At 38.1% G+C, this 26,351-nt stretch overlaps 1 protein-coding gene across 2 annotated transcripts in view; it reads right to left on the bottom strand.

Annotated features, from left to right (window-relative positions):
* Nucleotides 1-1,005: 1,005 nt before the first annotated feature.
* Nucleotides 1,006-26,351, bottom strand: part of LOC126262653 (GPI ethanolamine phosphate transferase 2) — a 116,605-nt gene continuing 91,259 nt past the window's right edge. For both annotated transcript variants that reach the window (XM_049959422.1, XM_049959423.1), the window contains 5 exons: nucleotides 24,473-24,833; nucleotides 6,585-6,753; nucleotides 2,500-2,833; nucleotides 2,125-2,303; nucleotides 1,006-1,267 (listed from right to left, as the gene is read on the bottom strand). In XM_049959422.1, coding sequence (XP_049815379.1) covers nucleotides 1,027-1,267; nucleotides 2,125-2,303; nucleotides 2,500-2,833; nucleotides 6,585-6,753; nucleotides 24,473-24,833 — 1,284 coding nt within the window. In that variant the 3' untranslated portion in view covers nucleotides 1,006-1,026. The remainder of the gene's footprint in view (nucleotides 1,268-2,124; nucleotides 2,304-2,499; nucleotides 2,834-6,584; nucleotides 6,754-24,472; nucleotides 24,834-26,351) is intronic.

Below are 26,351 nucleotides of genomic sequence, written 5' to 3'. Positions count from 1 at the left end.
TTAATATTCATCTTTGATATGGGATCAATAGGATCTGGGTTTTTATTTTGTAACAAACCAACACACTTTTCTTCAAAATTTTCTTGGAGTTACACACTTCAGTGTAAAGTTAGCTTCCATCTCAAATTATGCAACAATCAATTTAGAAGAAAAGTAAAAGCACACCTTATTACCCCACTACACCAACAAATTACATTGTTATTAATATTGAAAATTCCCGTTACCTGCATGGAAAGTAGCAATGTTCTAAAGGTGCAAGACACTGGTAGTGTCTTATAAATTGCTCATTGTTGCTACAAATGTACGTAACTATCTTCTCTTAAAAATACAAAAATATACATATAAATACAAGCTACCAGCATGATTAAAAAGTAGCTAGCTAATATAAATAGGGAAATAGTAGCTTTTTTTCCGAAGCAGTAACTTTCCTTCTAATTTCTTAGGTCACATTTTGCAGATATCACATTCTGTAGTGACAGCTTATCACTAATACCATACACAGGTTAAGTTTTTAAGAGTTGCTTCTCTTTTGTTCATATATAGATTGATTCATTCCATAAGAACAAAGGTTCTCCTTCCAGATAGACTCCACAGATAAATGAATGAACAATCATTTGTAACTAAATTTTTCTCTACAATATCCAAAACAAAAATTGTATACCAGGTATTATCTGTAATAGGAGAACAATTATAAATAATGGAGATGGAAAATGAATTATTTCCCTCTGTATTCACTAAACTGGAAATCAGTGTATGGTGACTATATTGCTTCTGAGGTGTTCTCAGAGTGATGGTTTGTGGCATCTTTTCAGGTTTCTGGCCAATTTGCTAATTCCACTTTGCATACAATATTTTGACATCTGATTTAGTCATTATCTGCAGGTGATCCAAACAGTTGTCTAATGTGTGCTCAACAAGTGCACTCCACAACTCTTACAGGACTTGAAAAAGCCCACAATATCCGTCAAATGTTCTACGGTAAACACATGAATGATAATGCAGATCATTAATGAAAATTTTATTACACTACTTCCATTGTTTACATTTTTGTTCTTTATACATTACTGACTGAACAATGAAAAAGGTAAAAAGCAGCTTGACAAGAGTGCAAGTTGTAAACATAGCTTCATAAAGCAGTTTAGGTGCAAAAACTGTCCACACAAATAAATGATGCCTTTGGAATGTAAGAAGTATAGAATATACTGTAAGAAGCAGTGATCGATGTGAAGCCACAAACCAAAACAATCTGTGCAGCTGGTCATCAAGCCTAAAAGAGATAAGAAATATAACTTTTTTTACAATATTTTGCAGTATATAATATTTTAACAAAAAAAGAACACAGTACAAAATAATAAAGAAGATTTTGAACACACAGAATTTTTTCTAAATTATTTTAATTAACACATTTCTGTGTTGAATAGGTAAGTTAATATCGGAATTTAAGCTATTGCTTTCCTTTCAGCTTTTTCTGTCTTACAGAAATCACTATGTGATCAGTTATGCAAGACACACACTAAAACTAACACAAATGTCATGTCCCTGTATTCACACACACACACACACACACACACACACACACACACCACTGACAGTAACTGCCTTCATTTGTGGACAGAAGATACCTCTGACTGAAGTGCCAAATAGCAAACAAAACTGATACAGGGGTGCACAGGTGTGCTGTGTACATTGAGTTGGTGGCAAAATGCTATTTTGTAAAATAAGAGTAAAATTTTCAGATGGGTAGCTTCATAACATGACGTTATCCATCTTCCCTCATAAAACCCCTTCCCACTGAATTCAGCCTCGCAGCTATGAAACAAACAAACACTCATGACCTTAAAATCAATCCAGACCCAGTCATTCATCCACTTGAAGAGTTCATTCCTCCTACTAAAAAGCTTCCTCAAAAGCTACAGAAATTTTCTCTGTTTGTGCTGCAGGCAAATGGTTATCTTTCTTCATTTTTGCTTGTCATTATTAAGAAGTCAAACAATGGGGCCAATATATTCTTCTTTCATAAATGTAACTGGTTAACTGGTTAGTAACAAATGTTTAATACAAAATCAAAATAAATTGCTTGCAATGGTAAATGTCAGGGCTTCTTAAAATTTGATATAAGCTTACCATTCTTTATCATGTTGAACTGAATGCTTGCAAATATTTCTTATTAAAAGTAAATAAGAAAGAATGGGAGCACAATATGTATGTGCAATAAGGAGTGCCCCAACTGAAGCAATGTTGTATTCTTCTTGTCCTATGTATCCTGCAGCCACATCAATACTTGCCAAGCTGTTTGAATTGCCCTATGAAAAGGCCAAATTTCAATCACTCAGAACAACAAAAAACAGCACACACTCAAATATAAACATGAAGTTAACAACAAGTCTTACATGGTTCAAGTAAAGTAATTTATCAATATCTGAATGGTGCATTTGAAAAATCAAGGTACAGACAATGATACAGCAAAAGTCAGATGCTTTATAAATGAAGATTATCTACCTGATAGAAATAGAAGACCATTCCAAGCCAGTAGTGCATAACTGGTAGTGAAATACAACTGGTCGTGCCATATGTAACAGCAGTATCATATATCAGTTGACTTATACACACATTACAACCAAGCAGCAGCACATTATATGGTCTGTAGATCAAGGCACACAGTATCATCCAACAAACAGTAATTACAGAAAATGTTTTCTGTAGTATGTTTGCACAGACTGTCCATCTTCTGGCATAATAGCTCTGGTGGTGTGATGTGAATAAAACTTCCAACACCGATTTAATCATTATTACTCCTAAAATACACCACGTTATGAATGACTCGTACAGACCCCTGGAAAAAAGTTCAGACAGTATAGTTAGCATTTCATAAAAATAGGACGTAATGTCATGACACAATGTGAAAAGCAAGTCATTTTCATCCAATTATGAACACGACACACAGCTTGATCACTACGCAGATGCAAATATGCACACAGGCATAAATATAGCCAATATTCCATACCTCAAATGACTATGAGCAATGTCTAAGTGGATGAAGACAGTAGGACCCTAATTGATAATGTTTTCTTTAATGAAGCTCAAAGCAAGAAAATAACTATTTAATCAGTAACAAATGCTCTCTCCAATCACGATGCATAGTTACTAAGGATAAATAATGTAGTGGCTTACAGTATGATTACTCTTCCATGGAAATCAGTTAGAGTAATTAGTGACTCCAAGGCAAATGTTTTTAAGAATAGTTTACAGGAGGTGACCTGGGATGTAATTTATAATGAACCAAACATAAAATTTAATCTACTACATCAAAAACTCATATAATTATCTGAAAATAGCTTTTCGCATAAGCTAACAGAATGGCTCTGAGCACTATGGGACTCAACATCTTAGGTCATAAGTCCCCTAGAACTTAGAACTACTTAAACCTAACTAACCTAAGGACACCACACACACCCATGCCCGAGGCAGGATTCGAACCTGCGACCGTAGCAGTCCCGCGGTTCCGGACTGCAGCGCCAGAACCGCTAGACCACCGCGGCCGGCTAAGCTAACAGAAAGAACACTAAAAGCCATGTAAACAACCATGGCTCACAAGAGCGATTAAAGTGTCTTGTGAAAGAAAACGGGAAAATTTAGCTTTTGGTAGTAACAAGTAGGGATCGGGCAGTAGTTGCACACTACAAAAAATACTCAAAATTACTAAGAAAGGTTATTAAAAAATCAAGGAACATGCATATAATGTCGTAAATCAGTACTTCCGACAACAGACTTAAGGCTATATGGAATGCAGTGAAATGAGAGACAGGACAACCAGCCATAGAAAAAGACATCACTATTGGACTGAATGAAAGGGTTATACATGATGAGTCACAGGTAGCAAAGGCATGTAACACTTTGGCATCCACTAGTCTTGCACAAATGTATTCGCTTGGCGCCGGCAGCACTTATTCGGATTACTTGGGTTGTTGCCGGCCATTCTTGACCATATTGGGAGATTATAAATTGTTTTACTAATCTCGCTGTTAGTTCTCATAAGTTCTCAACCCTGTTCCCCTACTTTCATGAAACTTTGGAGATATAAATACACAAATAAATACAAAATTTGTTTGTTTCATATATTTGCATTGTCTTTGATACTTAGTATTTCTCTTTCATATGATATGCAGCAAAACAGACTCCATGATAATGCAACTCTACAAGACTTGCACATTAAGTTGTTTATTGTTCTTTTTTTTTTTGTTTTTGGAACATACATGGCAGTTTCTTTGTTTTGATTTTTCCGTTTCGGAAATAAGTATTAGTTGGTGTTACTTTATGTGACCGGAAAGTCTGTCAACCAAATCATGATGAGACGTATGCAATGTAGTGGCAACCTCCAAGTTTTGCTCAGAAGCAGGTACATGGTCTTTTATCCACGAATCAGACACTTTAAATAAAAAAATCATGAATTCTGTATTGAAATATTGACATGTACGGAATGCATTAAACAATGCGTAATTGAAGAGCTACATGCAAACCTTTTTTGACCATTTTATAGTTTTTCTTTATATTGGGTAATAACTCAAATATTGGTCTGCCCGATCCACTCCTTTCATGTATTTGTTGTAGTCTAATACACTTTCAGGTTTTTTTATTGTGTAATTGGTTTTTCTACATTTTCTTTGAGTGTCAGTCAAAGTGGCATTATGTGTTGTAGAGATCATTCATATTATTTTAGTTTTCGAAGTTCTCCATACGTATGCGAGTACTTCATCTTTCCGTAGATGACAAGCTTCAAACACATTGACTTTTGCGCACTTTAATTTTTCCGGAAATCCTCTATTTTGCTGTATCGTTCCACAAACTCTAATTTTCTTTTCAAGTAACTTGTTTACTGCTCACGCTAAAACAATGTGCTGATGAATCAATATTTGTGATAATTAACCCCTACTGGTTAACAAGACTTGGTGGCTCTCTCAAAAGTTTGTCCAGAGACAGCCCTGTTAAGTGATCTGAATATGTTAAGTGTTTTGTACATGTACTAGTGCTTTTTACACACAACAATCCTTGCTTACTTTTAGTAAATAATTTACAGCATATTTACAGTTATATGAATAAAGAGAAATTTATGCTTCTGCCAACAGTTCTTAGCCCAACTCCACAGCACATGGCAATGAAGATTTGTAATGAATTAAAGAGCATAAATACAACCAAGATCTAGAGTAGTTAGCTGAAGTGAAAATCGTATGTTAGCTCAAAATTGCCATTACTCAGCAAAGGAGTTGGTGAATGATATTTTTATCTGAGCATGATACAGCAAAATGAACTGAAAAATGTAAAACTACGAATGTACTGTGTGGAACTGAATGATATATTATAGTTAGACTGGACACCAAAATACCTAAAACTATAATTTAGCATTGTACAGTGTTGATGAGGAAGCTGTACAATAAATCACTGATTTAACCTTTACGTTATAAGACAAACATCTCATTCTGATTCTCAGTCCACACTAAAATGTGGTTTTTCAAACTGTATTGTAACTTATATTGCAAAAAATGTAAGTGTAAAGTTTAAAACTTTCCTGGTGTACAAACTGTCCCATAAAATTTTGCAAAAACTGATAGATGCCTGCAACTTCCCACCACGATATTTCGGTGCAGAATCTTCCCTCCATCATCACCTGAGTATTCACATGAAGATGGCCAGAAGGCATTGAGCCAAAATATAGTGGCACAAAGTTGCAGACATTCAGTGGGTCTCCTGAAATTTTATGGAATCTTCAAGTGTACATCGTATTTTGTAATAATTTCAGTCTCTTCGTGACCAACCAAGGCAGTGTAATCAAATAATCAAAACTGAATGCAAATGAGATATTTTACAAGTCCATCATCAATTTTTCCTATGACTGTTTTTAAAATGTTTTAGATTAATGTTGTTGGCGAAGTTTTTATAACTGACAACTGTAGCTCTGTATTCTTATTCTCTTCAAACTCCCTGGACACCAAATGGATAATACAATTGTTTAAATGCAGCTGAAAAGTGCTTCTCTGGAAATTAGATGTCATTCATGTACGCTGTGGAACACCATTCACACTCTTGATTCCCACACCAAACTTGACAAGCAAAATCACTCACACTTTCATATGCCCTGCCAATGTTTGTAAAAATAAATCATTTACTTATGCAATAAATCTATTACTTATGCACAATAACACATTATTACTGTGTCACATGCTCTCGTACTCTTTCAGGCATCCTGTGTTACATTTCTACAAATGACACATTGTTTTCAGAAGTCCATAGATTTCCTAAGAAACTGAACTAGAAGCTCTGCGCAATTACAAGCTGTCACTTCAATATTTTATAATAATTTACAGAGTATATCATCATTTTCCCCAGTCTTGTGTGCAACAACAATTTTAGCCAGAGTATAGACTGACGGAATTGCAACTAAATTGTCAGACAATACTATACAAAGACTAAGAGCACTGCAAAATAACTTCCCTATTGCCTATATTGCAGGCTCACAAGTTGTTATTTTTCAATTCAAAATGGATGTAATATGAAAATTGGAAGTCAAGTGGTGGTATAAAAATGCTTACCTTGATTGTGGATAATCAAAAGGAAGTAGAACACTTCCAATGGCTGCTCTATATAGGTAAATACACACAGCTGCTGCTGTATACAAGCTGAGATCAATCAGTGAATTGCTTCGAGATTTGTAAGGAGTGCTGCTGATATTGAAGCAACACAGAATCAAAGCAAATAAACCTGCAAGAAATTGTAAAACCTAGTTAAAATATTGTTTTAGTCTAAGACTATGAATGTAACACAATGACAGAATATAGCATGTAACTGCATCCAAACAAACAATTACCGATTTGTTTCTATGTTTTCAGCTGCCAAAATGAAACATATGAATGCCGCATACTACCACTACTACTACTACAGGTGGCTCTGACAGTGAACACCATAGTAATACCCTGATAAAACAAATAGTATGTGCTGTTAACTAAACATTGATATTAACACATTAACATCATGGAAAATAAAATAAAATGCAGTAACAAACAAAAGCTGCCACAGTCTGCTTCAGCTAAAGTCATGTGTGAACATATTCTTAAATTTGGTTCCTTTTGCCTGCTTTCACTCTATTATGATGACGATAACATACATAGTATGGAGCAATGTGGCATTAAAGTTCTTTAGTTTATTGAGGAAACTTAAGACTGTTGACAGCATCTCCTATGAACTGCGGACTGTCTGGTGGCAGGGACGTTTGAATGCCTGAATGACACAGACAGTCGAATAGTAGTTGAAACTGCAGCAGAAAGATATCTGCTGCAAACCCCTAATATATGATTCCTGGAGAGGGGGGGCAAGTTGCCTTTTTTGTAGTTACAGGAGGCATCAGTCTGGATATTTGAATGAATAAGCTTTGTAACATTAGCCAATTGACCTTGCTTTGTTGGTACAATGGCAGGGCTGAAAGCAACAGAACTCTATAGCTTGTATATTTCCCAAGCCCATGCAACCCTGTCACACAGTTTATTAATGATGGCATATCCTCTTGGCTAAATTATTCAAATCTACAGGCAGAACCTACTCAAGAGGATGTCATCAGGGGAAAAAAGATCTGGCACTCTACAGGTTGTGCTGGTAGGTTAGAGAACTTGAAAGAGAAATTGGTAGATTGCAGTTAGATATAATGGGAATTAGTGAAGTGTGGTGACAGAAAGAACAGGATTTCTGGTTACGTAATTGCAGGGTTGTAGTAGTTTGATGCAGATCTTCACACTATTCTGTTCTGTTGTTAAGTACCTTTGTTTTACACGGGTCTTTGGTTTGTGTGGTAGTTGAGTTGGGGCAGGTGTTCGAGTTGTTGTTGAGACCACTGGTAGTAGACAAAAACCTGTGAGCTAGTCGAAGAAAGAATATGTAGGTATATTCTCTTGTGGTAAAAAACAAGTTTCGGTACAATAAATAGTTTCTGTGCTAAATGTGGTGAGTGAAGGATTATTTTCTCTGAACGACCAAAACAGTGAGCGACTTGATAATTGAATGCTCAGTAATTATGCCCCCTTTCACTATTACCTAACACATGATGATGAGTGAGTGGAAAATCTTTCATGAAGAAGTATGCAGGGGAGAATAAACTAAGAGAATGATATTAAAATTTAAAAAGTGATTGTGAAAAGAACTGGTGACATGTGCAGAGAATAGGTGGGATGATACCCAAAGTGGCAAGGAGGTGCAATGTAGCAAACTACTTGGACAGAGCAAAGACTTTTTTCCTTCATGAACGGATAAATGGAATGTGTTCACATGACTGAATGGCAGAAGGAAGCAGTGGTTTGGCCACTAATGCAAATAATCTAATTGCTTGGAACTATCATATTTTTCCTGCTTATTCCAGCAAATGGACGACTGTTCACCTAATACTATCACAAACTATTAATGCAGTTGAAACAAATGCAGTGAAATTAAAATGGAAGATAGTATTATATAAAGCAGCATACCTTTCTCAGGGACATGTGAAGGTCAACAAAGAGAAAAGACAAATCTCAGTGAATTTGGAATACAAAGTTAACTCAGTACATTCATGGATTTCATAAATAAAAAAGAAGAGGGAAGCACAAAAGGCAGAGGATGTAGAAGAACTTAAAGAATTAATGAAATGGTGAATAGCTGAATGCGAGGAGTTAGGAACTAACAATGACAAAATAATTTCCAAACTGAAGATCACAGCAAATACAGAATCATCTAAGAAAGAACAGGAGTGGAAAGCGATCTGTGTACACTGTATAGTAATATGACCAGGATCGAGGATACTGTAATGGAAACAAGCAAAAAGTGTGACGGACTGCATGACCTAGAAGAGACCCGATCAGGAAATGGAAATGCAGGGGCAGCACAAATACTGGTGACACTTGTTGACAAGCTCAAAGAAGAATTACAGGAACTGATGTCAGAACAAGGTGCTGCAAAAAGAACAAGTCACCAACAATAGATATGAAAAAAACAAGGATTTAGAAGTGCAGCCCTTTATAGGTTCAGCAAATGATGTTTCTTCAAGTTCTGAAAATCTAATGAAAAGCTATTGAGAAACGAAAGCAAGGTAGCATATTTTTTCGTATATGGATACAAAACTGTAGGTGCAGACAGAAAGCACGGCGGGACCTGAGGAGAGGCCCGCGAACAACAACACAACAGGAGAGGACGGACACGACCAACGAAGGACAGAACGATACAACAAGATCGAACAACAGAGTCAGAAGGAAACAAACACATCCACTGATACACAGAACAAGGAAGTAAGCTGTCTAGCGCGAGGCGATGTCAACCGACGTACGCGAGATTAGACTGGCTGGCTGAAAGAGGCAGGCGCTTAAGTACACTATCAGGGGCGCCGCTATTGGCCACTGGAACCACGTGTTCCACTGTGGCGCCCTCACACTAAAAGTGGGCCAGGAGGAGCGTGCTGCCACAGCTTATGGCACAATGGTGCAGAGACCTCTATGGGTCTTCGAAGTCCACGACGTCTGGCGTGGATTCAAATTCCGCGGCACGGTACCATATTTGGTACTACCACGTTTGTGTGTGGATCGTATATTAGAAGCAGACTAGATGCCGGAATGTCAAGTGGAGGTTAATTTTGGGAAAAATGATGCAAAGATTCAGAAGGGTCAAAGAGAGCAAAGGGCTGCATTTATGGAGATTATACAGGATACTGTGACATTTACAAGGATATACTGTGCTATGACAGAGGAAGACAATGGAAAATGGGAAAAAATAGATTATGCACAACACAGTTGCTTGAGACAGCATCTAGAAAAACACAAAATTAAAGAAGAGGAAACTATCCAGAAAATTACAGAAATAATAATTATGTATAATAGAATGAATAAATTGGCCACCCTACTTTTCCGGGAAGCCAGGTGGTAGAAAAGCACTCCCATATAAAACAGAAATAAAACTGCACCAACCTTACTGCAAGAAGCTATACCCAATATCAGAAGTCAAGAAAGCTGCAGAGAACAGAAGAATACAGTGGAATTGCAGTCAGCAAAAACTAAAATAATTAATGGGAAGGAGCACACCACATACACCAAAATCTATTATGCAGAGAAGCAAATGAAGTAGTACAGGACAGTAATGACAGTGACACATTGCAACTGACAGAGAAATTCCATACTCCTTTTTGGATTAAATCAAGCAACATTCTAGGGCTAAAATGTCATGCATGGGAAGAAAAATAGGTGTATAGGAACACACCCACACCCCACCCACTTCTCAACAGGGCAAACAATGAGTGATCAATGTGAACAACAGGGAGATGCTGTGTGCTCATGTCAGATAGTGTTATCAGTACCCAACAGTGTTTGACAGGGGTCTCACTGTGGGCCTCCACTTGGCCAACTGTCGAACAGGGCAACATCTGGAATTCAGATGTGACAGTGGCCCAGTGTTGGCCTGCAAGGGAATATGAGGGCAGCCATATTCCCCATACAAGTTCTGACCGACCGCGTCTGATCAAAGCAAGAGGGATTACCGTATTGCGCATCAAGCACATTGTAATCCTTTTACATATGTGCCTGCAATGTGAAAAACAGTAATGGACTCCTAGCACTAATTCTGTGTCATCCCACACCATTGGTTGAAGACTAGCAGCTGCCAGAAAAGGAAATTACCACACTATGCGTAATCTGCTGTTTACACCACAATGTAAACCGCTGCATTTGGAGTAGTGTCATGACTGGCAAACATGGATTGCTGACTAATGGCATCACATGGTGTTAAGTGACAAACTGTGATTGTGTTCTACCCCTGTAAGGAGGTGGTGACCTGAGGAGAGGTCCCATTCTTCCAATGTTTTGGGGTGGGTGGGGAGGGTGGGTTGGGGGGAGGGGAGGGGGTCACACAGTGGGGGAAGCCACTGTGTGTGACTTCAGGTCAAGGCTGGTAGTGAGTGAGAGAAATGACAGTAATGTGGTGCCATTTTTCAAAAGGACAATGTTCATCCACACACTGCACATGCCTCTATGAATTGTCTGGGTGATGCTGAGGTCCTCCTGTGGTCAGCAACATTACTAGATCTGTCCTTGAAAGAACATGTGTAGGACCAGCTCAGGCAATAATTCCGCCCCAGTGACAGTATCCGGGTTATAAAGGACAAACTACAACCAATATGGGCCAGCTTGTCTCAGGAGAGGGTACAATGACTTTATGATACCCTTCCCAACCAAATCAGTGCATACATTCAGGCCAGAGAGGGTGCAGTGTCATACCGATAAGTTGGCTCATATGCCAAGTTCTTTGTAAATGTGATTCAATTCTGTAATATATGTGATGTCCTAGTCACTATGAATTGTGGCACAAAGGAATTAATGACATTTAGCTGCTAATGGGCATTGATTTACATCAATGGGGAATTTTGAAAATTTGTGCCAGACTGGGATTACAACCCGGTTCTCCTGCTCACTAGGCAGATGCTCTGACCACTAAGCCATCCGTACACAATGGTCATCGCAACTGCGTGGACCACCGTAGCACACCCACTGTCGGACCCAAATTCTCAACTCATCCACATACTACTGACATTGTGCCCCTGCCCATTATCCTCACTGCCCGCAATGATCCGCCGATTCCTGTAAGAGTTTGAGTGTGGTGTTCACCTACACTGAAAGAATCAATGGCAAGCTTCACATTAATTATATATGTGGTGTTTCTTCTTTCAGACATGCCTTCACTGCAGATGCACACAACACTCGAACTTTCACAGAATTTGGCAAAGTGCTGTGAGTAATGACAGTAATGGGCATGGAAACATCAGTAGTGTGTAGATAACATTGGCAGCATTCAAACACACGTGAATCTCTTTCAACTAGTACCAATTTTCTCCAATTCTGGTTGCACCAGTGAAATTGTCAATTTTTGTGGACACATTACATCCCTACTAGCTCCATAGACTGTGAAGAGATTGCAAAAATATGATGAGATAAAAAATTTCAGTACTTTTAGGGAGCTGAAAATTTAATTGAGATGGAGAACTGGAATTCGATAATGAGAAAAGGAAGGTATGGGAAAATAGTACAACAACACATACTGAAGGAAAAATGGAAGAGGAACATGCACAGAGAACTGTTTAATTACTGCAAACTCTTGGTTATGAAAGAAAGTTGTGTACATGGAAGAGGAGTGAAAACACCAGAATGTTTCGGATACATTATATAGTGACATGCCAAATGGCGCAACCAGAGTGGGAATATACAGTAGTAAACTGGCCATCATCAGTGTTGTGTGCATCTCAGTCAGTCAGTATGACAAATACAAAAGAGGGATCTGTCTATACAGGTAAAGAGGTGGCTACTTGGTTAAGCAAGGGAGTTTTCAAGTCCAGCAATAGCTATGACAACATTAACCCCTTAACATAAAACCCCAAATTATCTCATTTTTATTATTCTGGCAGATACTTAAAACCCTGAGTATACTCAGGCAACTTAAGAACTGACCTTCAAAAAAATACGAGCCCGCTTACATCCATTTCACCACTGATAGTTACATGTTCAGCCAATAGAGAGCATATGGTCCTACATTTGTAGCTTAGCTGTCATGTCTTGCTTTAGATGGTTGCCACTAGCTGTCATTATGTGTGCAGCTTTAGATACTCTCGTTATCAAAATGCACTCTTTCGGCATCTCTCTTGTATTATTCAGACAATGCTTTCAAAAAGTATGGCTAAGGTGATCCAGAGTTTGGCATTGAATTTAGAGACTTAAAATGTGAAGAAGAATGTGATGTTACTCCATTAGAGACACAAAGTGATGACTGTTCATCAGCTGAGTGACAAGTGCTTGCAACTGGTACAAGATAAATATATCCACTGTGCTCCAGCCAGCTCCTTCAAGATATACGTTCACAGGAAACTATTGTGAAATACATGGTTAGACTTCATAATGACACAGAAACTAAATAAGTACCTCAAGTTTCAGGATATTTTAGTCAAAGTCTAATGAACAAGTGTACTCGGAATTTTATTAATGGTGAGCTTCAAAATTTTGTAACTCATAATAGTGAGCTTTAAAAGCTGCCTTTACATGTCTATGTGTAATGTCATTCATTATAGGATGCTATTCATTAATTAAAAAAATAGTTTAATACTAAGAACAGCAGAAAACTGGCAGTCTACAGAATTCATATTGGTAATCACTATCAGAATCATATGAACCTCAATAAAACCAGATACACAACTGAGAAAAAAAATCTGGTTTACAGAGCTAAATGATCAGATGAAAATTTCTGGAGTTGTTACAGTTTTAAAATAAATACAAGTGTTATCCAGAAAGTACTCTCTGTTAGGCTATAATACTGTAATAGCCAAAGAAAATTTATTAGATAAATCTTGAAATTACACTTTAGCTTACTTGTCTACTTATCACAATTCAGATTTAAACATCAGTCACAATTTAAATATCAATCACATCACTTACTGAATTGATAAATGCCTTCTATATAAAATTCTGCTACTTGAGATAATAACAGCCTCTGACAGCTTCTTGTTTTCTTAAGTCAAGTGTTGGGAGCCTAGGCTTATTTTCATGTTTAAGAAGAGGTTAAAATTACTTTGAGTAAAGCCTGGAGTCACAGTGTAGATGTTCGAAAACATCTCATTTGAAGACTCAAAAGTTCTTGGTTTGCCAGACAGATTGTGGCTAAGCAGTGGCATGTAGAAACACATTGGTAGTCAACAGCTTGCACTACTAGTTTTGTAATGGCTCTTCTCAGATTTCTTAATGGCACAGAACTGACTGTCCTTCCACATTCCCTAAAATCCACAAACAAGATTCTTTTAACATCTCAGAAAATGGTAGACATAAGCATTCTAACAGAGCGAGTTTAGCATGCCCCTTTGTTTTCTTTTATTTTTTATCCAGGATGATACCACACCACTACCTATGGCTTTGTTTAAGAGTTATCATGGGGAAATGCTTGTTACACCATTGGTCATGATTCTGTTCAGTAGACATTCCCTTCTTCAGCATCATAACAAATTAGAAAGGCCAGAAAAACTACTCTACACACACTAAGCTAAAGAGTAGCAACTGTTCCATTCCCCACCACCACCACCACCACCACCACCACCACCACTACACCCCAGCTACTTCCCATGCTACATGAAAATGGGAATTACTTTCTGGGCAGCCCTGATAACTAACTAATTTACTAGACAATTAATATCGGGCAACCAAAAATTTATACTCACTATCATAATGTAAGATAAGGTGATGGACTACCCCTACTTCTGCTGAACAAAGTACTTGATGAGATCATCAAAATTTGGGAGCAAAAAATTCATGGAATAAGTATGGGCAAAGGAGGCTGTTTGTCCTCAAACCTCCAACCTAAATCAGTATCTGTTGATTTTGTTTGCAAAGACCGCTGCCTCTTCTGTGTTGGTGCAGAGGACTGTGTTACAGCAGAGGAACATTGTCTCTTGGAAGTTGTTTGAACAGCAGCTTATTCATTATCAGATTCAACTAAAAAAACATGAGATGAAGACAAATAAAACGTAACTTATTCGTAATTGCAGTGCCAGAAACTGAAGCAACAGTACTAGAGATGACAAGTTATATCAGTCTGTAACATACCTGAATTTAAATCTCCTTCAGACTGTTCCCACTCAGATATTTCTCCCACCGATCCAGAATCAATCAATTCTTCTTCCAGTGCCACTAAAATTTCTTGATCACTCAATAAACTTGACATGTTTGTAGCAGGATCACAGACAGCGATAAAACTGAATGAAACCGCACACAAGCACACAAAGGCTCAGTCTGGCGTGACAGCAGGTTTGCTACTGCTTATTTCCAAGTAATTCTAGAACCTGACAACAGAGGGCATCACCTGTCATGGGAGAGCCAGCCAGACGCCTATACAATGTTCTCACACGAAACGAGTCGTTTTTGAGCGACAGGAGGCTTGCACACTACATGAAACATTGCGGCCCGAGCTACACTCAGACGTGGTACATTGAACTCAGTGCCATGGCCCAAACTACACTCAGGCTTGGTTGCCAAAGTGTTAAAGCAAAGAGGGCATTCCTGCCCAAGAGACATCTGCTAGTATCAAATATCAGCCTTAATCTCAGAAAAAAATTTCTCAGACTGTACGTTTGGAGCACATTATTGTATGAAATTGAATTATGGACTGTGGAAAACTAGAAAAGAAGAGAACTTAGGCATTTGAGATATGGTACTATAGAACGAAGTTGAAATTTATTTGCACTGATACGATAAGGAATGAAGAGGCTCTCTGCAGAATCTGTGAACAAAAAAAATATAGAAAACACTGACACAGAGAAGGGACAGGGTGATAGGATATGGGTTAAAATATCAGGGAATAACTTCTGTGGTATTAGAGGGTGCTGTAGAGGATAAAAACTCAAGGTGAAGATAGGGGCCAGAATGCATCCAACAAGTAACTGAATCACTGAGAATGTAGGGTGCAAGTGCCACTCTGACACGAAGAGGTTGTTACCAGAGGAACTCGTGGCAGGTCATATCGAGCCAATAAGAAGAGTAGTGATCTATGCTACTATACAAAGACAAGTCGTAGATCAATGTTGTTACCAAAAATCTTGTAAAGTTCTTGACTTAACATTTCTCCATGATACTCTTAATACATGTTCATGCATTCATATGGCAGGATTTTTTTAACACACACACACACACACACACACACACACACACACACACTTACAAAGGGGAGAGGTTTTTAGCAAAAATCTTGGTAAGTTCTTGACCAATTTACTTCTAATTTTTACACAATAATCTAATAAACCTTCAGACTGATATAGGCTACAAATTTTTTAATATATAAGATAAAGGAGGTACGCTGTCACCAAAATTCTCAAAACGTTACTGACCAAATTACCTAAAACTTTTGCATGATACCCTATTAGACATTTGGACAGACATGAGCTACATAATTTTAAACAACAATGTACAAGTATTCTGTTAAAACAGATTCTGAGAAAGAAAACCCTGTGCTGCACTCTGTTATGAAAATTTGCGGTTTGTTTTCTTTCTCTCAATCAGACAAATTGTTTCCACTCTATACATTCTTTCTTATTATATATATCATTAAAAAAATTGTATACACAACAATGTGTAATTTTGTTTTCTTCCTTGCAGTCGGTTTTCGCAGACAACAGAAAAATCACAGACAATAGACTCGGTGGTGAAAGAAGCAGGTGAAATTTGTTTGGCAAAGAATTTAATCAATAGAGATAGCAGTTTCAACTTGGACAAATCATGGAATCCGACACTTTCTTTAATAAACTTGCAAAGACATCACCACAGTGCAGTTCCAAATGATATGGCAATAGCCCAGAATGCTTCAACAACATAGCCACAGATACAATTAATACATACTGCTTTGCCATTGATCACTGTCTCTTGTGCTTGTGCCTGCAGCCACATCCACAGTGGCCTAGTCAACAGTTTTAACATGATGGAGTGAATGCTGTAGCTTGAGTGTTGGCTCACTCTGAAAATGTCCAGAAGGTTTACAGCTGAAATATTAGGAGCAGAAATAGGGGTTTATGCGGTTGCACACTCGAAATTTAACAGATCAGTCATTGCGCTATGTAAAAAATATAAATGTTTAGTTTTAATGTAGCTTGTACAGTTTAGTTTAAATGTTGTAAAACAAATTGCTTACTGGTGTAATCTGAGAGACGGTATTATTACTGAGGGTAGTGGATATGAGTTGTGTGGAAGCTAGGAAGCAGACTTGTCACTCTGAATGGTGATAAAGCCACAAGTGTTAGCTGAACTTGAAATGAATCCTGGTTGTAAACTCTAAGGACTTAGACACTGTCACTAAGTGTGACAACAATACTTATGAAATTTTCCAAATGACAGCTCTGGAATGACAGAAGTTGACACGAGTTTTCATTAGTGCCGCCAATTGATTATGGATTTTAAAGTATTTTGAGATACTCACTCTCAGACTTTTAACATTGTTCTGTAGTGTTTTGAACTTAAGATTTGGATCATATGAAGTGCTTTGAATTCAAAAGTATTTCAGTGGTTCATTTGTAACATTACTAGCACAGACTTATTGAAAATTTGATCAGGTTGAAGAGTGACTAAGAACTAATGAACTATTATGCCAAATTCGGGAACACAGCTGATGTGCTCCTACAGCATCAAATAACTCATAACTGTTCAATACTGTGTGCACAATTAAGCAGTCATCAGTACCAGTTCAAGGTTTTGTTGTGAGGAGCTGAATAAACAGTCGTACTAAACATTATTTGAAAATTCTAGCAGGCTAAAAGAGTGTGCTGGACTAGCAACTCAAATCTGGGACATTTTAATTTTGTGTGCAATTGCTCTGCTGACAGTTGTCCAAGGATGACTCACGACCTGTCCTCACAGCTTTGCATCAATAAGCACCTTTGTTGTCCTGCCTTCCAAACTTCAAAGTAGTTCAACTGTATGCCTTTCAAGTTGACCACTCCTGGAAGAAGGGATATTGCAAAGAAATGTCTTAACCACAGATTACAGGTTTGTTTCATACTGAAACATGATTTTGCTTGTGCAACTTAATGTCAGTTCAGCCACGATCCTATATTTCTATAACTGTACATTACGACTTAGGCAGCTGCAGATAAACAATTTCAGGCAGTATTTTAGCAGTATATAGCTGCTGCTTGACCATCAGTGAGACAGTTATTCATGGTGATCACACGTTATGTCATCAAGCTTTTCGCAAATCAACAAACACTTAATTCTATTATAGGTGTTAATTAACGCCACAGGTTGATATGTGGCACAAGTTTTAAACTGCAAAATATTTCCAATAGTAGATGTGGAGTCTGACAATAATTTATTTCTTGTGAAATGCAGACTAAAGCTACAGAAATTGAGAAAAAAGAAAATTAAGGAAATGGGACCATTGAAATAATCAGATTGTTGGCAACAACTAACTGAAATGAAAGAAAATCCAATACAAATAGAATGGGTAGCTTTAAAAGATGAAATAATGAAAGCAGAGAGGAAATCTAGGCACAAGGACAGATCCTGCAGAAATCCTTGGGCAAACACTGAAATATTAAACTTAACTGATGAAAAGATAAAATATAAAAATGCAGTACATGAAGTGGGCAGAAGGCAATACAAATGCCTAAACCAGGCATAATCAACCTGTTTGTACATCATACAAAATTTTTAATTGTTGTATAAATGACCCAGTCAAATCATTTATGTAAGCCCACAACAGGAGCAGTGCAACTACTAAACACTGGAAGATACCATGCTTGATATACCCTGTTCCAAGTTTGATCTGACTGCATGTTATGTAATTAAGACTCCATATCACATATACCAAAATAAATGACAGGTATCACCAGCAGATGTGTTGTGAGTGGTGAAACCACTGCTGACCACACACCGCACTGTGCTAAGTAGAAAAAAGGCTCACAGTGCATTGTGGTGTAACATCACTTTGGTAAAGTGATTTATCGCACAATGTCTACAGTACTGTTGTTGTTGTTGTGGTCTTCAGTCCTGAGACTGGTTTGATGCAGCTCTCCATGCTACTCTATCCTGTGCAAGCTTCTTCATCTCCCAGTACCTACTGCAACCTACATCCTTCTGAATCTGCTTAGTGTATCGATCTCTTGGTCTCCCTCTACGATTTTTACCCTCCACGCTGCCCTCCAATGCTAAATTTGTGATCCCTTGATGCCTCAAAACATGTCCTACCAACCGATCCCTTCTTCTAGTCAAGTTGTGCCACAAACTTCTCTTCTCTCCAATCCTATTCAATACCTCCTCATTAGTTACGTGATCTACCCACCTTATCTTCAGCATTCTTCTGTAGCACCACATTTCGAAAGCTTCTATTCTCTTCTTGTCCAAACTAGTTATCGTCCATGTCTCACTTCCATACATGGCTACACTCCATACAAATACTTTCAGAAACGACTTCCTGACACCTAAATCTATACTCGATGTTAACAAATTTCTCTTCTTGAGAAACGCTTTCCTTGCCATTGCCAGTCTACATTTTATATCCTCTCTACTTCGACCATCATCGGTTATTTTACTCCCTAAATAGCAAAACTCCTTTACTACTTTAAGTGTCTCATTTCCTAATCTAATTCCCTCAGCATCACCCGACTTAATTTGACTACATTCCATTATCCTCGTTTTGCTTTTGTTGATGTTCATCTTATATCCTCCTTTCAAGACACTGTCCATTCCGTTCAACTGCTCTTCCAAGTCCTTTGCTGTCTCTGACAGAATTACAATGTCATCGGCGAACCTCAAAGTTTTTACTTCTTCTCCATGAATTTTAATACCTACTCCGAATTTTTCTTTTGTTTCCTTTACTGCTTGCTCAATATACAGATTGAATAACATCGGGGAGAGGCTACAACCCTGTCTCACTCCTTTCCCAACCACTGCTTCCCTTTCATGCCCCTCGACTCTTATAACTGCCATCTGGTTTCTGTACAAATTGTAAATAGCCTTTCGCTCCCTGTATTTTACCCCTGCCACCTTCAGAATTTGAAAGAGAGTATTCCAGTCAACATTGTCAAAAGCTTTCTCTAAGTCTACAAATGCTAGAAACGTAGGTTTGCCTTTTCTTAATCTTTCTTCCAAGATAAGTCGTAAGGTTAGTATTGCCTCACGTGTTCCATTTCTACGGAATCCAAACTGATCTTCCCCGAGGTCCGCTTCTACCAGTTTTTCCATTCGTCTCTAAAGAATTCGCGTTAGTATTTTGCAGCTGTGACTTATTAAACTGATAGTTCGGTAATTTTCACATCTGTCAACACCTGCTTTCTTTGGGATTGGAATTATTATATTCTTCTTGAAGTCTGAGGGTATTTCGCCTGTCTCATACATCGTGCTCACCAGATGGTAGAGTTTTGTCATGACTGGCTCTCCCGAGGCCATCAGTAGTTCTAGTGGAATGTTGTCTACTCCCGGGGCCTTGTTTCGACTCAGGTCTTTCAGTGCTCTGTCAAACTCTTCACGCAGTATCTTATCTCCCATTTCGTCTTCATCTACATCCTCTTCCATTTCCATAATATTGTCCTCAAGTACATCTCCCTTGTATAAACCCTCTATATACTCCTTCCACCTTTCTACCTTCCCTTCTTTGCTTAGAACTGGGTTTCCATCTGAGCTCTTGGTATTCATACAAGTGGTTCTCTTCTCTCCAAAGGTCTCTTTAATTTTCCTGTAGGCAGTATCTATCTTACCCCTAGTGAGACAAGCCTCTACATCCTTACATTTGTCCTCTAGCCATCCCTGCTTAGCCATTTTGCACTTCCTGTCGATCTCATTTTTGAGACGTTTGTATTCCTTTTTGCCTGCTTCATTTACTGCATTTTTATATTTTCTCCTTTCATCAATTAAATTCAATATTTCTTCTGTTACCCAAGGATTTCTATTAGCCCTCGTCTTTTTACCTACTTGATCCTCTGCTGCCTTCACCACTTCATCCCTCAGAGCTACCCATTCTCCTTCTACTGTATTTCTTTCCCCCATTCCTGTCAATTGTTCCCTTATGCTCTCCCTGAAACTCTCTACAACCTCTGGTTCTTTCAGTTTATCCAGGTCCCATCTCCTTAAATTCCCACCTTTTTGCAGTTTCTTCAGTTTCAATCTGCAGTTCATAACCAATAGATTATGGTCAGAATCCACATCTGCCCCTGGAAATGTCTTACAATTTAAAACCTGGTTCCTAAATCTCTGTCTTACCACTATATAATCTATCTGAAACCTGTCAGTATCTCCTGGCTTCTTCCATGTATACAGCCTCCTTTCATGATTCTTGAACCAAGTGTTAGCTATGATTAAGTTATGCTCTGTGCAAAATTCTACAAGGCGGCTTCCTCTTTCATTCCTTCCCCCCAATCCATATTCACCTACTATGTTTCCTTCTCTCCCTTTTCCTACTGACGAATTCCAGTCACCCATGACTATTAAATTTTCGTCTCCCTTCACTACCTGAATAATTTCTTTTATCTCGTCATACATTTCATCTATTTCTTCATCATCTGCAGAGCTAGTTGGCATATAAACTTGTACTACTGTAGTAGGCATGGGCTTTGTGTCTATCTTGGCCACAATAATGCGTTCACTATGCTGTTTGTAGTAGCTTACCCGCACTCCTATTTTTTTATTCATTATTAAACCTACTCCTGCATTACCCCTATTTGATTTTGTATTTATAACCCTGTAATCACCTGACCAAAAGTCTTGTTCCTCCTGCCACCGAACTTCACTAATTCCCACTATATCTAACTTTAACCTATCCATTTCCCTTTTTAAATTTTCTAACCTACCTGCCCGATTAAGTGATCTGACATTCCACGCTCCGATCCGTAGAACGCCAGTTTTCTTTCTCCTGATAACGATGTCCTCTTGAGTAGTCCCCGCCCGGAGATCCGAATGGGGGACTATTTTACCTCCGGAATATTTTACCCAAGAGGACGCCATCATCATTTAATCATACAGTAGAGCTGCATGTCCTCGGGAAAAATTACGGCTGTAGTTTCCCCTTGCTTTCAGCCGTTCGCAGTACCAGCACAGCAAGGCCGTTTTGGTTAATGTTACAAGGCCAGATCAGTCAATCATCCAGACTGTTGCCCCTGCAACTACTGAAAAGGCTGCTGCCCCTCTTCAGGAACCACATGTTTGTCTGGCCTCTCAACAGATACCCCTCCGTTGTGGTTGCACCTACGGTACGGCCATCTGTATCGCTGAGGCACGCAAGCCTCCCCAACGGCAAGGTCCATGGTTCATGGGGGGCAATTAAGACTCCATATCACATATACCAAAATAAATGACAGGTATCACCAGCAGATGTGTTGTGAGTGGTGAAACCACTGCTGACCACACACCGCACTGTGCTAAGTAGAAAAAAGGCTCACAGTGCATTGTGGTGTAACATCACTTTGGTAAAGTGATTTATCGCACAATGTCTACAGTACTGATGAAAGATAATTGCCACCTTGACAGTATTTTTTAGCTTGAATAGTGAGTTTAGATGTGTGTATTGCTTGGAAGTTTCATCTTGTTTATGCCTGTAACCTGGTGCTGATGCAAGACGGGACAACGATAGATGCTTAATCACACTTTGTGGTACCTGCTGCTACCTTGACAGTTTATTCCACACAGCCTCGTCCTGCCTCAGCACTGCACTATGCACCATAGAGCTACCATGACAATCAATATTATGTCATGGGAGCAAGAGATAAAGCTGAGCAGTCATTCTAGAAAGAATTGTCAGTCAGCTTGTACTGAGGGCAAGTAATAACTCATATTGTATTCAACGTATGAGGTGTTTCAGTACTCTATGTATCGATATAATCTTATATGAGAAGAAATGTTTTCCATTAACTGGTAGAAAGTTCAAGACACTTTCAAGTTTTCAGCAGAGATACAACTGCAGAAGAGAAGTCATCCATCAGAAGTACACATTTTGGCAGAATGGCAATTCAAGAGATATAAGTTCAGAATTTAAGGGTATTGAAGGTCATAACCTAACCTTACACATTTTCCATTTAACCATACCTTAGGATCCAAATTTAACTCCCACAGAATTGTGAATACTATCAGGAGTTTTCATGTCACAGATTATCTTCATCATCATCATCATCATCATTGCTGCATTGTCTGACCAAGATAGCCAGTGCAAAAGCACCACAGGCACAAAGATGTGAGCTGGTGCCAGTGCCATAGATACTTGCCACTTGCGTGAGTCCCATCAGCTCCACGGGCGGCGCTGAGGATAAAGATATCGACTTCGCCTTGGCCAATTACCGGCTGAGTACAATCCGCCAATGCTCAGAAGACAGAAGAGCAGCTCTCATGCACTCGGTTATAGATCATCATTCAGGGCTGACTTAGACAGGGTACATTATTTAGTGAACTCTTAGAAGTGAACAGACAGCAGTTGTAAATTGCATTTGCTGTACTGTGAAGTTTACCTATGATTATTTGCACTTAGCCACTGAGGGCCTTTTTTGTGTTATATTACAAGCAGTGTTGCAGACTTCATTATTCAACGATTCACAAAGATAAGTAAACCTTTTTAACTCATTTGTGTGACTTTGTTACTAATCTGTTGGAGTGTTTAGAACCTTTGTTCTTCTATCCTGTTACCTGACCCTGGGGCACAGCTGTAAAATAGTGGCAGGGAGAAACTGTCTTAGTGGTGTACTGCACCAGAAGATATTTCACGAACTCACAAACTCGGCCTCCAGAGCAGTAGCGACGAGGCCTGTACAAAACTGGTGACAAGGGTTTACAAAAATTATTATTATTAAAAACTTATTTATCAGTTAAACAAATAAATTTTCCTTTACTTAAAAACATAAAATTTTGTAAGACATATGACATACAATTTTTAGCTCTCACAATTGATACCTTTTGGACAGTCAGAGAAAGAAATCTCAATCACTATCTGAAATTTTTTTATTGTAAATTACTTAACATTACAGTGAGAAACATAATTCTATGAAGCTGTATTCTTTTGCTGAAATTCTTTCATTTCCTTCTCTATGATTTCTAACTATTGGTAGAAATGTGCAACATTACATTTACAGCTTTATTTGCTTTCACATTTAATGCTTTCTCTCCTAGTAGTTTCTTCATTAGCAGCTAATGTATCTACCTTTAAAATCTCTTCTATTTCATTGCGGTAAATTCTTCTCGTGTCCAATTTTTTCTCTCATTATTAGGCTCATTATCGCCACCTACATCAATTCAGTGGGATGGATGATACAGAGCTGGAAAGACTTCAACTTGTGTTTTGGAGGAAAATTCAACAAATTTAGTTTTTCAAATCCTTTCCATAATACCAAGCATCAAAATGATTGTTTACTGTAAACAATTGAAAACATACTCCCAGAACCGCTCAACATACTGATCACTGTATTGTAACTTTGCACTTAATCATCAGAATTCACATTCATGTAGACAGCCTTGTATTCGCTGAAATATGAAATGACGGCACAATACATTATGGCATTGGTGGCTTCTGACCCTTGGCTGGATTAGCTGTCATCAGCATTACAGCTTCCACACACCCTATAATTCTTACCACGTATTCTAGCTACCATGACTTCGAACATACAAGCCAGGTACAATCAATAACAAAACATTGTAGTTTACCTTCAAAGCCGGATGATGAACACTGTCAAATAGCCTGACACTGTCACAGACGGGACAAAAGGACATTTTTCTCTTGTTGGTTATCCGATGTCAATTTGTGCTATAGAATTTCAGCATTTACAGAATAATAGAGGATAACGAAAACTATAAAAAACTGAAGAATGCAGTCAAACTGAGAGGCCATAGAAAGGGACAATTCAGTGTCAAAATAGACTGCACTATTGCAGTTATTGTGAGAGTCATTCTGATACTCAAGAAAGTGAAAAAAAAAAAAATAATTTACTTACCAAGTAAAAGTACACCAGATAAGAATGTCTTATTTTCATCAAGTGTCAGCCAGTCTCCAATATCTGGCAAATGCGCCCATTTGTCACCAGTTTGATTTAATTTTCTGAGTATGCAATGGAATGTGACTGCTAATAACCATCTGCAGACTAATTGTTTCATTTTCTGTTTTGTTACATTCTCACATGAACAGCTTCCCATTTTTGAAGTGTAGGATACAATACACTCATACAATTTTGCAAGTGCCAAAGTGCTCCACAAAAAGTACCATATTTGGTGCTCTTCTTCAATGAAGCTGCTGGATCCCAGGCTAACAATATGTAAGACTACACCTATCAATAAAATTTGATTTTCACATTTTACCTGCAAACAGTATGAAAGTAAATAAATATTTTCAACTTGTAACCAGTAATCATTATGATAATGAGTAACAGTTAAGTGTTTATGTCTGACATTTTAATTTTCAAATACCGCGAACAATAGCTTTCATTGAAAATTATACTTGCACACAGTTCTGATTTAATGTTAACACAATGCAACACCAATAAACATATGAAATATACCAGCATCTGTAAAAATTTAGAAAGAAAGGTGTATACAAACTTGGACAATTTATTGAAAAGTGTACCAGCAGCAAGTGATTAAAATGGAATAGAGATTGTCTTAATGTAGGTCCAGCAACACCTCTTGTGTAACCAGAAAGTTCTGTAATAAGAGACATCAGCAAGTGAAGAGCTGTCCAATGCAGTGCAAAAGTGAAAATAGGTCCAAATATGTCTCATCAACATCAGAGTGCAGGAGAACAGCAAAGGTATGACTTCTGCTGGAACATGATGATTGGTCTCAAGGAAATGGGTTTGACATTTTGGAAGATCCTGCTGCAGCAAAAGTATGTGTATGTGAAACAATGGATAGAGGAGAGTAGGGCAATGATGAGCAGGTACTTCAACACAAACTGTGACCACAGAACATATAGAAATGGTAAGGATGCAAGTAGATATTCTAGAAATCAGTGAGATGTGGCGGCCAAAAGAGGCGGCATTTTGGAGTTAGTATCGTAGTATTATTCATAATGGGTCAGAATGATGAGCAGAGTAGGGAAAATAATGAAGAGGGAAACTGACAACAAGGTAAAACGTTATATGCAGCAAATAGAAAGAACATTGATGTTGAATGTAAATCACAATTGGAATCTGGAATACAATCACAGGTGAAGGTAAGGTATTACAGACATTAACACGGACACTGTTTTAAACACCACAGTCCTTCACTCTGCATGGTCCTATTGGAGGTGGTATACTACTGACTTTTTCCCACTTTTTAACTGTCTTGCCCAGCCAGTTATTGAGGGACCTACAGTTTAATGTGGACTCCAGACTTTGGTGCAATTTGGTAGTTTTCATATTAACAAACGTTGCCAGAGGTCAAAGAATTGATAAATAACACATGAAAATTCTAGTACTGACCAGATATCAAATTCCAAACATTTCAATCAGCAGTCTCATGTTTAACCCCTGAGCCACAGAAAAGTTAAGCTAAAGATCAAAAATAACAGATGAGCTTGGCATCAGCAAGAAGGGTTAATTTAATTCTATGCTGGACATGACTCGGTCATTGCACATGCACATTTTGAGAACCTCCTGAGCAAGAAATATACATGGAAGATGTCAGAGAGTCAAAGAAGGTAACAAATTGACTATTCTTGGGAAAAAAAGATTCAAGCATAATGTTAAGGACTTTAAAAGTTATCCAAGTATTGACAACTGGTAGCAACCATAACCAATTAAGAAGGAAGTACCAGTTGACATTCAAATAGTTAAGAAAGAACCACAAACACAGGTTAAACGATGTTAACCCCAGTACGGAATAACAACAACGTAA

The sequence above is a fragment of the Schistocerca nitens genome, chromosome 6 (genome assembly GCF_023898315.1).
Source record: "Schistocerca nitens isolate TAMUIC-IGC-003100 chromosome 6, iqSchNite1.1, whole genome shotgun sequence".
Lineage (NCBI taxonomy): Eukaryota > Metazoa > Arthropoda > Insecta > Orthoptera > Acrididae > Schistocerca > Schistocerca nitens.
The sequence above is the reverse complement of the archived record's forward strand: the minus strand, read 5'-3'. Positions and strand labels throughout refer to the sequence as shown.